This window comes from Podarcis bocagei (genome assembly GCF_964188305.1).
Source record: "Podarcis bocagei genome assembly, chromosome: 2".
NCBI classification, from domain to species: Eukaryota; Metazoa; Chordata; class Lepidosauria; order Squamata; family Lacertidae; genus Podarcis; species Podarcis bocagei.
The window spans coordinates 37,172,266-37,188,605 of record NC_138126.1 but is presented as its reverse complement, the minus strand read 5'-3'; the positions used below and the strand labels follow the sequence as shown (position 1 = coordinate 37,188,605).

The 16,340-nt window shown below is 42.2% G+C and overlaps 1 protein-coding gene across 6 annotated transcripts in view; it reads right to left on the bottom strand.

Annotated features, from left to right (window-relative positions):
• CHL1 (cell adhesion molecule L1 like) overlaps window positions 1-16,340 on the bottom strand; it is a 201,548-nt gene that overhangs the window by 59,925 nt on the left and 125,283 nt on the right. For 5 of the 6 annotated variants that reach the window (XM_081183983.1, XM_081183981.1, XM_081183986.1 and 2 more), the window contains 5 exons: window positions 13,850-13,972; window positions 11,690-11,860; window positions 8,731-8,772; window positions 7,358-7,475; window positions 832-1,013 (listed from right to left, as the gene is read on the bottom strand). In XM_081183983.1, coding sequence (XP_081040109.1) covers window positions 832-1,013; window positions 7,358-7,475; window positions 8,731-8,772; window positions 11,690-11,860; window positions 13,850-13,972 — 636 coding nt within the window. The remainder of the gene's footprint in view (window positions 1-831; window positions 1,014-7,357; window positions 7,476-8,730; window positions 8,773-11,689; window positions 11,861-13,849; window positions 13,973-16,340) is intronic. The other variant, XM_081183984.1, reaches the window with a different exon arrangement.

Below are 16,340 nucleotides of genomic sequence, written 5' to 3'. Positions count from 1 at the left end.
AGTGTGTCATTTCAAAGGCGATTTACTGTAAGAACATGTATTTGCTGAGCTTGCAGATTGATAGAATTACTATAGCAAAATTGCACGACTGAAATCCATTGACGACACAGCACTCACACTGGCACAACGCAGCACGAGTTCACACTCTCTGCTTAAGTGATAGGAAATATAACTGGCAATTCTCTTCCCTGGCTCCCTCCCTCTCTGAGGTAATTTCCTCAGGCGATTAGAAAGAATGATCCATGATGCCTGCATCAGGATAGCATTATCATATTTTTATTTTCAAGCTATGGAACCAGAAAAAAATCCAATTGCATGGTATCCTTTAGAATCAATGGTTTGTAAACCACCTTAATATTCTGTAAACTGCCCAGAGAACTTAGTTTTGTGGGCAGCATACACACATAATAAAGTCTTCCCCAACCTGGGGCTCTTCAGATGTTTTTGACCACCTGTCCTATCATCCTTGTCCAGTGTAGAACTTGGAAGTTGCACAGAATGTTGATCACATTGTTTTATAAATGTAATCTGCTTTTGAAAATATTCAAATTGTTTTTATTTAATTTTTATGGTGCACAGCCTTTTTAAAAATCACTGGTTTAAATAAGGTCTGAGCAATTTGTAATCCACTAAGGTGAAGGCTTTCCACCACCCAGGTGTGTCAAATACTGGGCAAAGAACACAACATAGTTGTTGTTCTGCCAGGAACAACACATGTTTGACAAGCCTGATTTACAGTCTGATATGAATGAGAATAGTAGCACTGCCTGGAAGGATGGAATTCAACTACCAAACATATATCAAAGAGCATCATTAATAAGATCACAATACCTTCGACGTCCACTGTGAACTGATGTTTCGTTTCTCCCAAAACATTCTTGGCAATGCATTCATAGACGCCTCCATCATCTGTAGTGACTTGTTCTATCTTCAATATCTTCCCAAAATTCTCTCTGACTCCTCTGTCATCCCTGCCTCTGTCAACCCTTCTCCAGGTTAGATGTGGTGTTGGACTATGGCCAGAAAAGAAGAAACAGGAAAAGGTTTAACTTTTTTTAAAAGTGACATTGTCTCCTTTTTAAAACAGCGGGATAGTTTGAATATTTCAGAGTGTGTGCCTTTTACCTTTGTTCTATCAAACCCTTGACTTCAATAAATCACATATATAGACATATATAAATATACATAATCAGTTAAACCTCAGATTAGAGGCATGCATTGCTTGGAATAGGCATTGCCTCCTCATTAAAGGACATGGTGAATGTGCAAAGCATGGTCCGCTGCCAACAACATATTGGAAATTGGTTGGAGCACCACAGAAAGGCAGTAGCATGTACATAGAGGTACGGAAACTTGTTTCATCCCATTCCATGACAGCTTTTCGCAGCTATAAATGGGGTTAAAGATTTCATCGCGATGACACTAATCAATTCTGTGCTTGCCCAGCCAGAGCTAATTCTCCAGGCAACTGAATATAAAAGAAACTTTGTGTTTTGCAGAATTAATGGGGCACTCTCATAACAAAGCAGACAGAAGTTCAGGGCAGGCTGCTAACTTCCCATTCCCAGCTGGCCTCCCCGATGCCAACACACGACATGGCACACATAGACCCAAGTCCTGGCTGTTTACTCTTCTGTCCATCTGTTGAGATGGCAACATGCCGAGACCCAGGTTACTCTCTCCTTCTGGTTCCTAAAATATATTATGGCTTTCCATGAGCAGAATGTTCACAGTACATGTGACATCTCTTTTCTTCAGAAGGCATAGCTTTCATTCCTCCCCCCGAAACTTCCAACTTTTCCCTAAGGCTTTATTTATTTTAAAGAATTACTAATCCATTTAATGTTAGAAAACCTAATTAAGCACACATACACAATCACAAAAAAGGAGAACAGTTACAGATATATTTGTGTGTGAGAATATATACACGCATATATAAAAGGAAGAGGTAAAAATAGGAATTCAGACATAACAAGATCCAGGTCTCAGCGACATTAGTCAAAAAACAGTGTTTTGAATGTGTTATAAACATGCAACACCAGATGGTGCTGGAGAGCGATAAATAATTGTTTGTGATTTTCCATAATGCCTCCCCCCCACCTTTTATAAGAATTTAATTTCTGACTTATTTATAGTGGGGGTTTTCCTGTGTATAGATCCACCCCCAATCTCATGGTGAGGCAAAGCCTGGGCAAATAGATATATCTTTACAAATATTTGCTTTCGTAGATTTTCACGGGTACAGGAATGCAGGTTTTGGTGTCTTCGGGTGTCTTCCCGTGTAAGAGTTGGGGTGTCTAGGCGACGTTTCGACGAGGTCTCACTCGTCATCTTCAGGCTGGTGCTTTCGGCTTCTTGTTACTGGAACAGAGCAGGATCTCAGTGTTTGAGTTCCTATAAATACTGTTGAGGGGGTGTGGTGTATAGCCTCCAACGTTCTGGGCAGAGAGGAAGTTCCCAGGTTAGTGTGTCTTTTCTTCTTTTGTTCATTAATTACTTGAGGGATATCTTGAGTGATTTCTTGAGTGATATTCTGAGTACCACTTAGGAGGGTCATTAGGTGTGGATTAGTTGCTAAAGCTTTCGTGTCTTGACCTCTTGACCTTGTGAAGAGTTTTTTCTGAGAAGATGGCTGTACTGCACTTAGTTGTGCTCTGGCTTGGCTTCGTGTATAGGGGCGAGCTGTGGTTTTGTGCCCTGTGCCAGCCAGATCTGTGTAGGGATTGCAGGGGGGTGCAGCATCCGGAGGTGCCACTATGGTTTGGCTACTGGATGGTGTCTGTAATTTATCTGTGGAGAGGGTCTGGGTTTGGGTCTGGTGTGGTTGATTGGAGATGGCGTTCTGTGTGCCTCTGGTTCTGGTGTCGGTTTTTGTGGGGAGGGCTATTTTCCAGATGTCAGGCAGGCGGGACGTATCGTCACGCTTGTTCATGTTGTGAGGGTGTTTCTCTATCTCGATGGCTTCCATGATTATTCTCTTGTGGTGGTGTTCCATGTTAAAGAGCAATTTGGAATCTGAAAAATTAATTTCGTGTCCTGTTTCTTTCATGTGTTGGTAAAGAGAGGAAGTTTTTTCTTCTTTTTTGACGGCATTCTTGTGTTCTGCGATACGTGCATTTATTCGTCTGTTTGTCCAATGTACGTGGCTGGGCAGACTTTGCAGGGTATTTCATAGACCCCTTGGTTTTCTAACTGGATTTTATCTTTGGGGTTTCTGAGGATATTGGCTATTTTTTGGTTGGTGCAAAAGGCTGTTTTGATATTGTGTTTATGGAGGATTTTGCTAATTTTATCTGTAGTGCCCTTGATATAAGGAAGGAGGGCCATGCCATTGTTTTCTTCTGTGTCTTGCTTTTTGGGGGGTGTTTCTTTTTGGATTAGCTTCGTAACCCTGTTTTGCTGGTATCCGTTGGCGATTAACACATTTGAAAGATTCTGTAACTCAGTTGTCAAGTGGTCTTTGTCAGCCAGGCGTTTGGTTCTGGAGATGAGAGTCTTGGCTACGGAGTTTATTTGTGCAGGGTGGTGGTGTGATTGTGCATGTAAGTAGCGGTTGGTGTGTGTTTTTTTCCGGTAGATAGTGTGTCCTAGGGAGCCATCAGGTTTTTTGTAGATTAGGACGTCAAGGAAGGGAAGTTGGTTGTTGGCTTCTATTTCCATAGTGAATTGTATTTTGGGGTGTAGGCTGTTGAGATGTGTGAGGAAGCTATCTAGTTTTTTCTTCCCGTGTGGCCAAATTACAAAGGTGTCGTCAACATACCTGAGCCAAAGTTTGGGTTTGTGTTCTGACTTGTCTAAAGCATTGGTTTCAAAGTGTTCCATGTACAGATTTGCGATGACCGGTGAGAGGGGTGATCCCATAGGTGCTCCTTCTATCTGTTTGTATCTTTGTCCATTGTGGATGAAGTACGTGTTGGTTAGGCAGTGGTTGGTCAGGTCCAGGATGTATTCGGGGGGATTGTATTTGTTTTGAATGGCTGTCAAGGCTTCATTAATGGGCACTTGTGTGAAGAGAGATACAACATCGAAGCTCACAAGTAGGTCGTCGGGATGTAGGTTTTGCTTCTTTATTGTTTCTATGAACTGGAAGGAGTTTGTAACGTGTGAAGCGATAGATTCTGCATAGGGCTGAAGTTGCTTAGCGAGAAATTTAGCGAGATTTTGTAGAGGTGAGCCTATGGAGCTGACTATTGGTCTGAGTGGTGTTCCTTCTTTGTGTATCTTGGGGAGACCGTAGAGTTTGGGGCATCTGGATGATTTTTCTCTGGGGATGATTCTTAGCTGGATTTCTTCACTGATAGGAGAGGCTTTTATTTTGGATTTGGTGGTTTTTTCCAGATAGGTGGTGGGATCTGTTTTTATAGGTTGGTAGGTAGGGTCTTGGAGTAGATTTGATAGTTTTGCTTGGTAGTCCGATGTGTTCATCACAACAGTGGCATTACCTTTGTCTGCTGGGAGAATGATTATGTTGTTGTCTTTCCTCAGGTTGGTGAGTGCTTTCTGTTCTTCTTTGTGTAAATTGCTTCTGGGTGGTTTGCTGGAGCAGAGGATGTTGGTGACTTCAAGTCTGATTTTATTGGCTTCATCTGGGTTGATTTTGGTTAGGCTAGCTTCGACTCCGCATATGATGTTTTCCGTGGGGATGCGTCTCGGGGCGACTGCAAAGTTGAAACCTTTGGAGAGTACTTTGGTTTCAGTTGAGGTGAGGATCCTGTCTGATATGTTATGTACTGTTTGTTTCATGGGTTGTTGTGGAGGGTGGCTGGGCTTCTGGCGTTTCTCTAGTTTGTGGAGTTTGTTGGTGTGTGTGTCTGTCTTATGTGCGGACTCCGTTTCAGCTCTCCAAACGGCTAGTTGTTTGCATTTGTCCCAGAGTGCAGGGTGGATTTTGTTACAAAGTTTGAGGTGAAGAGTGAGCAGATCTTTGTTGGTTTGGTTTAGTAGGTATCTTTTCTTATGTAGTTCGTTTCTGATTAGGGATAGTTCAGTTCGTTTCAGGATCCTTTCGGTAGCTGGGGTTTTAGAATGGAATTTCAGTTGGAAGCATGTGGGAATTAAGTTGTTGTCTCGGCAGTTGCGTAGGAACAAGAGATCACATAAGATGGTGGCTCTTCGGATTTCTAGTTTCTCGTAGGTTCTTGTCAGCTGGAAGGTTTCCTCCCCGTAGAGGTGAGATATTTGCTTTCGTAGATTTTCACGGGTACAGGAATGCAGGTTTTGGTGTCTTCGGGTGTCTTCCCGTGTAAGAGTTGGGGTGTCTAGGCGACGTTTCGACGAGGTCTCACTCGTCATCTTCAGGCTGGTGCTTTCGGCTTCTTGTTACTGGAACAGAGCAGGATCTCAGTGTTTGAGTTCCTCTAAATACTGTTGAGGGGGTGTGGTGTATAGCCTCCAACGTTCTGGGCAGAGAGGAAGTTCCCAGGTTAGTGTGTCTTTTCTTCTTTTGTTCATTAATTACTTGAGGGATATCTTGAGTGATTTCTTGAGTGATATTCTGAGTACCACTTAGGAGGGTCATTAGGTGTGGATTAGTTGCTAAAGCTTTCGTGTCTTGACCTCTTGACCTTGTGAAGAGTTTTTTCTGAGAAGATGGCTGTACTGCACTTAGTTGTGCTCTGGCTTGGCTTCGTGTATAGGGGCGAGCTGTGGTTTTGTGCCCTGTGCCAGCCAGATCTGTGTAGGGATTGCAGGGGGGTGCAGCATCCGGAGGTGCCACTATGGTTTGGCTACTGGATGGTGTCTGTAATTTATCTGTGGAGAGGGTCTGGGTTTGGGTCTGGTGTGGTTGATTGGAGATGGCGTTCTGTGTGCCTCTGGTTCTGGTGTCGGTTTTTGTGGGGAGGGCTATTTTCCAGATGTCTGGCAGGCGGGACGTATCGTCACGCTTGTTCATGTTGTGAGGGTGTTTCTCTATCTCGATGGCTTCCATGATTATTCTCTTGTGGTGGTGTTCCATGTTAAAGAGCAATTTGGAATCTGAAAAATTAATTTCGTGTCCTGTTTCTTTCATGTGTTGGTAAAGAGAGGAAGTTTTTTCTTCTTTTTTGACGGCATTCTTGTGTTCTGCGATACGTGCATTTATTCGTCTGTTTGTTTGTCCAATGTACGTGGCTGGGCAGACTTTGCAGGGTATTTCATAGACCCCTTGGTTTTCTAACTGGATCCAGTTAGAAAACCAAGGGGTCTATGAAATACCCTGCAAAGTCTGCCCAGCCACGTACATTGGACAAACAAACAGACGAATAAATGCACGTATCGCAGAACACAAGAATGCCGTCAAAAAAGAAGAAAAAACTTCCTCTCTTTACCAACACATGAAAGAAACAGGACACGAAATTAATTTTTCAGATTCCAAATTGCTCTTTAACATGGAACACCACCACAAGAGAATAATCATGGAAGCCATCGAGATAGAGAAACACCCTCACAACATGAACAAGCGTGACGATACGTCCCGCCTGCCAGACATCTGGAAAATAGCCCTCCCCACAAAAACCGACACCAGAACCAGAGGCACACAGAACGCCATCTCCAATCAACCACACCAGACCCAAACCCAGACCCTCTCCACAGATAAATTACAGGCACCATCCAGTAGCCAAACCATAGTGGCACCTCCGGATGCTGCACCCCCCTGCAATCCCTACACAGATCTGGCTGGCACAGGGCACAAAACCACAGCTCGCCCCTATACACGAAGCCAAGCCAGAGCACAACTAAGTGCAGTACAGCCATCTTCTCAGAAAAAACTCTTCACAAGGTCAAGAGGTCAAGACACGAAAGCTTTAGCAACTAATCCACACCTAATGACCCTCCTAAGTGGTACTCAGAATATCACTCAAGAAATCACTCAAGATATCCCTCAAGTAATTAATGAACAAAAGAAGAAAAGACACACTAACCTGGGAACTTCCTCTCTGCCCAGAACGTTGGAGGCTATACACCACACCCCCTCAACAGTATTTAGAGGAACTCAAACACTGAGATCCTGCTCTGTTCCAGTAACAAGAAGCCGAAAGCACCAGCCTGAAGATGACGAGTGAGACCTCGTCGAAACGTCGCCTAGACACCCCAACTCTTACACGGGAAGACACCCGAAGACACCAAAACCTGCATCTTTACAAATATATATATATATTTACAAATATAGATATAGATATAGCTTTACAAACATCCAGAACAACTCCTTCAAACATATATATCGTATGTTCCTTATGACAATGATCAGTGTACTTATATGCTCCTCCTCCCTGATAATTAAACAGCAGTATATGTATAATTCAAGAAACATTGCCTGGTTACTCCCCCAACTCCACTTTTCTCATGGTGGAAATTGTGAAAAAAAGGGAATACTCACAGTCCTTCAGCAATGCATTCCAGAAAAAGATCAGATCCTTTTATGACAGTCACTTCTGAACTGTGGCCAGAAGACTCAGGGATAACAAGTTTTGGTTTTCTTTCCTTGATTAAATTTGCTGAAAATGAAGTGGGGTGGGGGGAGAGAGAAGTAATTTCAGAGCTTTGGAAATGAGCTGAGCTCTTCCTAATATTTATCATTCATGAACGATAGAAATCTTAATGCCAATTGATTCCTGTATAGCTAATGCACTGGAAAAACTGAATGGCATCAGACTAGATCGGCAACAATTTTCTCACTGATTTCAGAGTATGTATTTGGATATACACATCTAAGTCTATATCAAAATGTGGTATTTTAAAATTGTGGATCTATTTTAGGAGTGCAACAAATACCACTGGTTTTCCATTCCTGTAGTGTATACCAGATATTCACTGCAGACCCTATGTGCCTGCTGATGCAGTTAGGTACCAGTAAAAACAAAAAGCAGAGTGCATCTGCAGTCTTGCTCCATACAAATTTATCATTCACGTGGAGCTGAAGATAGGGTTAAAACCGGGGAAATGACAACAGTCACGCCATAGCCTTGGAGGCAAAGCTGTCTCCCTCAGAGCAAGAGTATTTCTATTGCTCAGCTTCATTTGTTCCCCAGTCTTGTGTTTGGGGAAAGTCAAAACGTCTACCATTTTGTAATCTACTAGAGTGCCTTGGAAACAGCTTTTGACGCAGCACAAAGAGCTGTTCAGAAAACTGCAACCAGCTGCGGTGGTTACATGGAAGTCAGTAAGCAACAAGCCTACTGGATATTGGAGTTAAGTGTGGTGCAGTGATTAGCATGCTGGACTATGACTGGGGGAAAGCAGGTTGAAATCCCCACCCAGCCATGAAGCTGCTCCTCTCACTGCATCACAGCCAAATCCTACCTCACAGGTTGCTGTCAGGGGGAAAAACTGGACGGGGGAAGTGGGAGAACCATGTATGCCTTGGAGGAAGGGTGTTTCATGACTTGCCATTTATAAAGAAGCAGCTGTAGAATTCTTTACATGTCTACTCAGAAACAAGTGTCATTGAGTTTGATGGGGCTTGCTCCCAGGTAAGTAGGTAAACAATCATAGGCTAAAACAAAACAAAACAGTTTCATGCTGAATTGTAGGCTGTACCTCTTACATCGCCCTTTTACTTATATAGCAATATACTTAGGATGAAGGTTTGAGAACCAAAATATATACCATTATTTTATATTCTGAAAAGTAAAAAAACATGAACACTGGACCTTTGTAGTAACTCTTATTTCAGCTGGATAAATTCTTTTATTCCATTCCAATCCATATTATAGACATTGCGGGTGCAAATGCTAAATAGTGACAACTTACCCTTGGCAGCGCTAGGTGAACGGGAATCATTAGTATGTTTTGCTGAAATAAACAAAAATGGAAACCAAATGGAAACATGAATGGTGATGAAATTTATTGAAGATCTGATGGAAGCAATCAAACAGTGTTGCAAATGCGTTTGCCTGCTGGGTTTTCTCTTCATCCTACCCCACTCTCCAAAATATTCACCCTAATCATGCTGCACGTTAAGCAGTTTTTCAAACTCTCCACATGGAGTGAGAGGGAATGCAATGTCATTTGAGTAAAAAGGGGGAAAAAGAAAACCTGGATTCGAAGCCACTATATATATCCCAGGATTGTGTGACCATAGTATTCTCTCTTTTTAAAAAAATCAAATATAATTATTAAACATGTAATGCAAGCATGCACAGTGATAATGAACTGATGTAGAAACAATGTAAATGCTGGGAAAGATGTCAAATTCAAATCATTTTAAGTTAACCTGTGTTGTAAAATTAAGTCGGCCATTTAGAAAACAGTATCCCTCCTGAAAGGACAAGATTCAGGATAGTTAACATAGTTTGTTCCCCCTTCTTGGCCAACCACATGTCCAATAATGCATGGAGAAATGTTACTGGGAACCAGGCTGCACACATATATAGTACAGTGATACTGTGATTTTGGAAAACATTGAGCATCAGCCATGGAGATGGTTAATTCCCTACACAGCTGAACATTTTTTCCTGATTTGTTACATCAGGAAAGATAGTTTAATTTAGCTTCGTTTCACTTATGGCGCCTGCTGATTTTGCCTAAAACAATTTCTTAAGGTAAATTTTAAGGTATCTGCTCAAGTAAAACATCTCAGGAAGGTTTAGGGAAGCAAATGGATGTTTAGTTGTTGCTGTTGTTAAATACAAATTGTTTAGAGTGATTCTTCACATATCCAGTTTAGATAATTTAATACAATTGGATCCCCTAACAATTTTGTTTCTATTTTACTTTCATGTACTTTCCACATGTACTTTCCAATGAGTCAGATTGCCTGCATGCTGTCTGTGGTAACTCCTTGTGTTATTTAAGATTTTCCCAATCTCGGCAGATCTGAGGAAAGTAAGATTGACAACTGTAAATGTAAGGGGAAACCTGAACTGTTCGGCAATAAAACACAAAAGCAGATAGCTGAACATTGCTTTTAAAAAATGCATCAGGATGTTATTCAATTCTGAAATGGCACACTATTCACAAAGTCTATTTACAAAGTCAAAGTATTAAGACAAACAAATTACTTCTATCCTCCATGGGTGGAAAGCCTTTTCCACTCATATGATGGCTCATTCTTCACGGCATTTTTCTGATGGAGGTGGGGGAGCTCCACAAGAACATACCTGAGCACATTTTAAAAGTCAAAAGGGATCGATTTAGGCTCTTACTGCTCCTCCAGGAGCCCATGCTTCTGAGTCATGTTCAAAACAGGTCAGATATTCTGATATATAGGGAATTATTTGCAGCATATTGCTGAAATATGACTGCAGAATCAAGCCATTTATGGCCATACCTACAAACTGTTCCAACAGCAAGTAAGAATGCTGAATGGAACTGAAGTGTTTCACTAGCATCATGCCAGCTGTAGGCATTGCACCAGTGCCCTAGTATAGCACTGCCCTGCTAATGCTGACAACAGATACTGATTGTTTGTACATGGCATAGAGCACGTTAGTCAGGGGCTGAACACAATAAACATCTCTGTGGACATGACTAAGTATTCCCTAACAGCATTTCAGCCACAGCTGTTCTATGTAGTAGAAATCTCTTTTGTAGACCATCTTCAAAGGCCTCAGATACAGAGGAGACCATGTCAACATTGATAAACGATACAATTCTAAGAAGAGCAGAGAAGCAAGATGAGCTTCAAATGAATCTTCAGTCCTTCAAGTCTTCAGACTCTGAAAAAGGCCCCATTTGGTAGCAACAGAGAATGGGGATAAATTCTGCCTGTGACACATTTTAATGCAAACCTTCTTAATTCTCGTTTCCTGAAGCAACATGAATACAGTGGTACCTCAGGTTAAGTACTTAATTCGTTCCGGAGGTCCGTTATTAACCTGAAACTGTTCTTAACCTGAAGCACCACTTTAGCTAATGGGGCCTCCTGCTGCTGCTGCTGCGCCGCCGGAGCATGATTTCTGTTCTTATCCTGAAGCAAAGTTGTTAACCTGAAGCACTATTTCTGGGTTAGCGGAGTGTGTAACCTGAAACGTATGTAACCTGAGGTACCGCTGTACTGAAATGCAGCTACCTGTTGAAATTCACACTTGGGGCAAAATTGCATATTAGGAGAAATGCCCACCAAAGTGCTGAGGAATTTTCATAACAACATTTTTGAAATTAGCAAAGCGATACGGAAATGTGGCAAACCGGACTAAAGATTTGGAAAACGAAAAGAGAAACTGAGAGAAATCAAAACTGACAAATTCGCCCGTCGCTAGGGAGCAACCTTTTGTAATGGCACCGCAAGCTGTTGACGACAGCCTTTCCTCCACAGACTGCTGCTGTAGCGCCAAACCATAATTTGCAAAAATCGTTTTGCTAGCTGATCTCTGTGATTTTGACTAGGACCTATTTTGTTAGCCGAAATGTGTGTTTTCTTGTTTTTGTTTGAGTAAACAATGGAGGATGTGCAGGTATGCAGCTGGCAAGCGCCCTGAGGAATGTCTCCTGTATCAGTTCAGCAAATTCAGCAAAACAACAGAAGTGCTTTGTAGGGCCAACAGCTGCGGATCTTTTTATGAGTGGGGCCTGGCTCTCATAACAAGGACAACAGTGCAGGAACAAATATACATTGGCATATATTTTTGTTAGGAATAATCACATTAGAGACACACATCACATGTAAGAATTCTCAGAGGAGTAGGTTTTGGGATAGACATTAAGGCAGGTGGAGGAGAGAAGTGGAAGAATGAAAGAAAAAAGGGGGGAACTGAACCCCCAGACTTACAACGTGTAACTGTCAGTGTCATTGGCATTTTCTGCACAATAGTCCTCAGCCTCGGAAATGCAGCAAAGCAGCAATAATCACTTCGGCTGTCATTTTCATCCACATTTGCAAAGAAAAGATCCCCCTTAAGGCTCATAGAGACCCTTTCATCTTGTGGGATGTGTTGCAAGTCTAACAAGGAAAAATAATAATAATAATATGATGATGATACAGTATGATAATGATCTTCCACTCCCCCCCCCCCACTCCACAGAAAGGAAAGAAAAGAAAAAAGGTGGCAGCTCACTGTTCTGTCAAAGTACTTGCTCCCAGGTAAGGGAATAATTCTTTGATGTTAAAGAGTCATGAGGTCTGAAAGTATATTTCGATATTCACCATGGTTTTTTTACAAGACAAAAAAGGCCACCATCTTATAAGCAGGACAAATTCCTGTACCAGTACACACCCACCAAATGTAAACTGCCTTCTGCATAAATATTCTGCAGAGACAATATAGCAAGTGTCATGAAGACTGCATCATTTTAATCGTTCAGACCAGCACAACTATTAATATTACAAAGGCCTACATTACAGACGTCATGGCTGTCAAGAAGCCCCTCGCTCCTGTCACACAGAATGCACACTTATAGCCTGCATTCCATAATGTGATTCCATTTTTAATTTGCTGTTTTGATAGCCGAAGAATTCTGAATATTTTTTATCAAGAGGCGGTAACTGTCACAGCAAATGAGATTCCAAGGTCATGTTCTGGAGGTGTAATTCCCTTGGATCAAGTTCTTCCAAACCAACAGGACAGTCGTGCCTATCCAGTTACCCTCCAGCTGAATTGGACTTCAACTCCCATCATCCTAGCCAAGCTGGCTGGTTTTGACTGCACTTTTAGTCCAAAACAGCTGGAGCATACCAGACAGGGGAAGGCTTCAGTAGGCCTTCGTAGGCAAATGGTAACTTGTATCCTTCATCTTCCTGAGGAAACCACAGCCTCAAGTTGCCAATTTCTGCTTCCTTCCACATTTTTCCCCCTTTCTTTTTGGACAGTGGGTGAGGTGGAGGTCTCACTGCACAAGAAAGAGATCATCTTGTCGTTGAGGCAGTCTGGTCATTCACTTCACTCTAGGAAAGTGAGACCAAGACTGAAGCATGTCAGTAAGCAGAGCCTCTCTGCTCCCTGACAGGCCTTTACCTGATGCAGATGGCAAGATGGGAGCTGTAGACTGGGCAGAGGGGAAAAATCTGTCCTCCCTAAAGCACCCTGGTTTCTGTCTCTCTGTCAAGGTAGCTTGGGAGAACAGAGGGAAAGGAAGACACTAACAACTGAATACAGGTCACAGGCCCATGGACAGCCACAACATGGGCCTCTCTGGAAATATTAGATTAGGAGTCACCAGTTCAGCGAGGTGGTAGCCTGCATCTGGCACCCAGGTACTGGGGACACTGAGAGAGAAGGGCAAGGCGGCAGGAAGAAGGCTTTGAGGATGTACCGGCCGAGCCAATCTGGTGCTTCCACCAGCACATCCACACCATGGCAACATCTCCCCGCCTCCCCACTCCCAATATGGCACAGGGATGCTGGTGCCAGGAGGTCAGTTGTGCTGGCTGTTTCTGCTTTCGATAGGCTTCATTTCAGCACTGAATTTGGAATCTAACCAGCAGCCATTTCTCGCTTTTCTCTTTCACTTTCATCCGCCCTGCCACATGAAGATATGACATTCTGTCAAGAAGCTTCAGGTCCACTAACTCTGACTAGGCTAGCAATGGCTACAAAACTCATGATGGCTGTATTACCTCCGGTATCAGAGGCAATACACATCTGAATGCCAGTCACTGGGAATTGCAAGTAAGAAAGGAATCATTTGCTGCTGTGTGAGCTTCCCATAAGCATGTAAACAGGATGCAGGACTGGCCTAGCAGGGCTATTCTTACCTTCTTATCCTTTCATCATGTTTTCTTTCATGCTGACATATACTAACCATTTATATAATTCCCTTACAACTTTTCAGCATTTTCTAAACACTTCTGCAGTTCATTTTTGCATACTTTTGCACACCGAAGAGGCATCTGAACAGTTTCAGTTTTAATTAAGTTCAAGTTATGGGGAGAAATCTTTCAAAGAGAGATTTTATTTTTAAATGGCTCAAAGAGGAATGAAATGGTTCTCACCAATGTTCATCCAATAAATGTGTAGTGGTGGGATTCCCTTGGGAGGGTTGCAGTGCAAGACCATTGCATCTCCATATTCTACATCTATCGGGTCAATCTTCTCCTTGGGGAATTTAGGAATACCTAACATAATGGAAAAGAAGTCACTGAATAGCACCTATGAACTTTATATCTGGCATTCTCTGTATGAATTGCTACCTGTCTAGCTTTCCCATGACTGTGCAGTCTTATGATTCACAATGTAAGATAACCAAGATATGTGGGAAAATAATGCAGCCATAAATTCTGAATTTGAAAAATTGTCCACGGGCAATTTCAGGAGGATGCATGTGTAGAAATGCCACTTACCTAGGAATCCTGAAACAATTTTCTTTCTGTGTGGAGAACAAGTACGCATTCTGCTATGCATGTGGTGCTGAATCATTTGACACTGGTTTTGCCATTGGACTTTTACAGATCACCAGACGCACACCTAAGTTGCGCTGGGCTGGCAGAAATAACAGTGCTGGACATCAATAGCAGTGCCAAGCAGAGTAGGATTATGGCTGCCTCAAAATTGTGGAAAGTCCCTGGCTCCTGCTGATAAAGTTTACAGTCTGACTGCTGTAATGCCTTACAGAGACAATGCAAATCTCATCTGCTTCAGAATAACCAAATTGTGTGCAGACTGCAATTTTATACTGCTCCATCCCATTCCACATTTCCAACAGAGTCTTAACAAACACAAGAGAAGATAACAGTGAAGTTACTTAAGCAAGAATCAGTATTGCCAGGACTGATCACATTCCATTGTCCTAATGTTGGAAAAGGAGTCACGGATCTCCATGCCTCCCATCAGAGATCCCTGCAAACATCAACCTGGAAGATTAAATCTTTTTTTCCCTTCCCCAGCAGATTGAGATTGTTTCAGGGCTCTTTTCCCTTTCATTCCTGGCAAGTTGAAACAGATGAGAAACTGTTGCAGTTCCATCAGCTCGTTGTGTAATTAAGCCATAGTGAAAGAATAAAAAAATAAGCAGGAACAAAGCAAAAAGAAAGGGAATGAACTTAGCTTGTAAGCCATTAGCAAGTGGCACTCCACCTTTGCAGGATGTTTTGCCTGTGGGGATTGGAGTCTTTGGGACATATAAAGGTGTTGTGGTTTTATCTCCTCTACCACAAGGAGCCTAACATGTCTATATTTCAGCAAAGATTTAAAATTACGCTTCTGAAGGCTTAAGGAAACTGTTTGAAAATCTGCATTTTTAAAAAATTACTAGTATCAATTCAAGTACAGTAAACCTTGTCTTTGACTGTAGGAGGCAAGGTACTCATGACAAACAATTCAAGGCCTATTCATTCAGAGTAATGTGAACTGCAACTCATCTGCACCTTTCTCTGGCAAGTAACTATTAAGGCTACACATTATGGAAGTGATCAAAATGAAGTTAAGCACATTAAAAACCAGCCGCTCTTAAAAGTGCTTAGCAGTGACTGGAATTCTCCCATAAACTGCATGTTGCAGTTATTACATACTTGCTAGTTCTCAAGTCAAAGCAACAGAATACCCTTTAACAGAATTTAGCAGCATTTATAAGCAAGTAATTTTATCGACACTTCTTTCATTCACACTACAAGCAAGAGAAGTGTCAAAACTGGTACGATGGGAGGGTTGCCCCATTTCTAACTGAGCTGTGGATGCGACAAGCTTGTCCCATTAGACTAAGTGTGAATGAATTGATAGAAATCAAGCAAATGTGCATGAACCTCCTTGAGAGCCCTACAGGGGATAATGGCAGGAACACGATAATGTACTCTCTTTTTTCATGAGTGCTGAAATTATACTCCAGGATACATCCTGACCGTGCAGGAAAATTGCCCGGCAATGATAATACGATGCAATTTGGGTCATCTTCCAAAAGGTTTGCTTGCTGAGGTCCAATCTGGCTCGTCATCTGGTAGATAAAAGATGCGCATGTAGTCGCAAAAGTCTGAAAGCCACTATTCTCGGAGGCAGCCTGCATTTAGCTATCCGTTGTAGAACACTGAGTCCATCTGGAAGTTAGTAGCAGTGCTACACCGACACTTGGTGGAAGGAAGCCATCTGATGGAGAAATATCATTTCACAACACATGCTCTCACAGGTAAGGTGCCAGCCCTCTGATAAAGCAAGATGTGTTAGTGAGGAGGGAGGGAAAAGGCCATTCGCTTCATGAAGATTCAGGTTGCAGCACATTTCATTCATATATATAGAGAGAGTGTGAGAGAGAGAGCCAGGTGTCATTCAGCTGCAATGAGGCTAGAACTGAGATGTCATTTTGACAAGTTTAGAGCACTAAAACAACAAAAGCTTTTACTTTCTGAAATGAAGGACATGTAGGATGTGGAATCATGTTTTGATTCAATTCCTGGTGGCAGTAGTGGCAGTGGCAAATCAGATGTGAAAATGATCTTAGAAGTATTAAGGTTCAGATGCTCAGATTTTTTTATCATCACTTTGTTGGTTCTCATC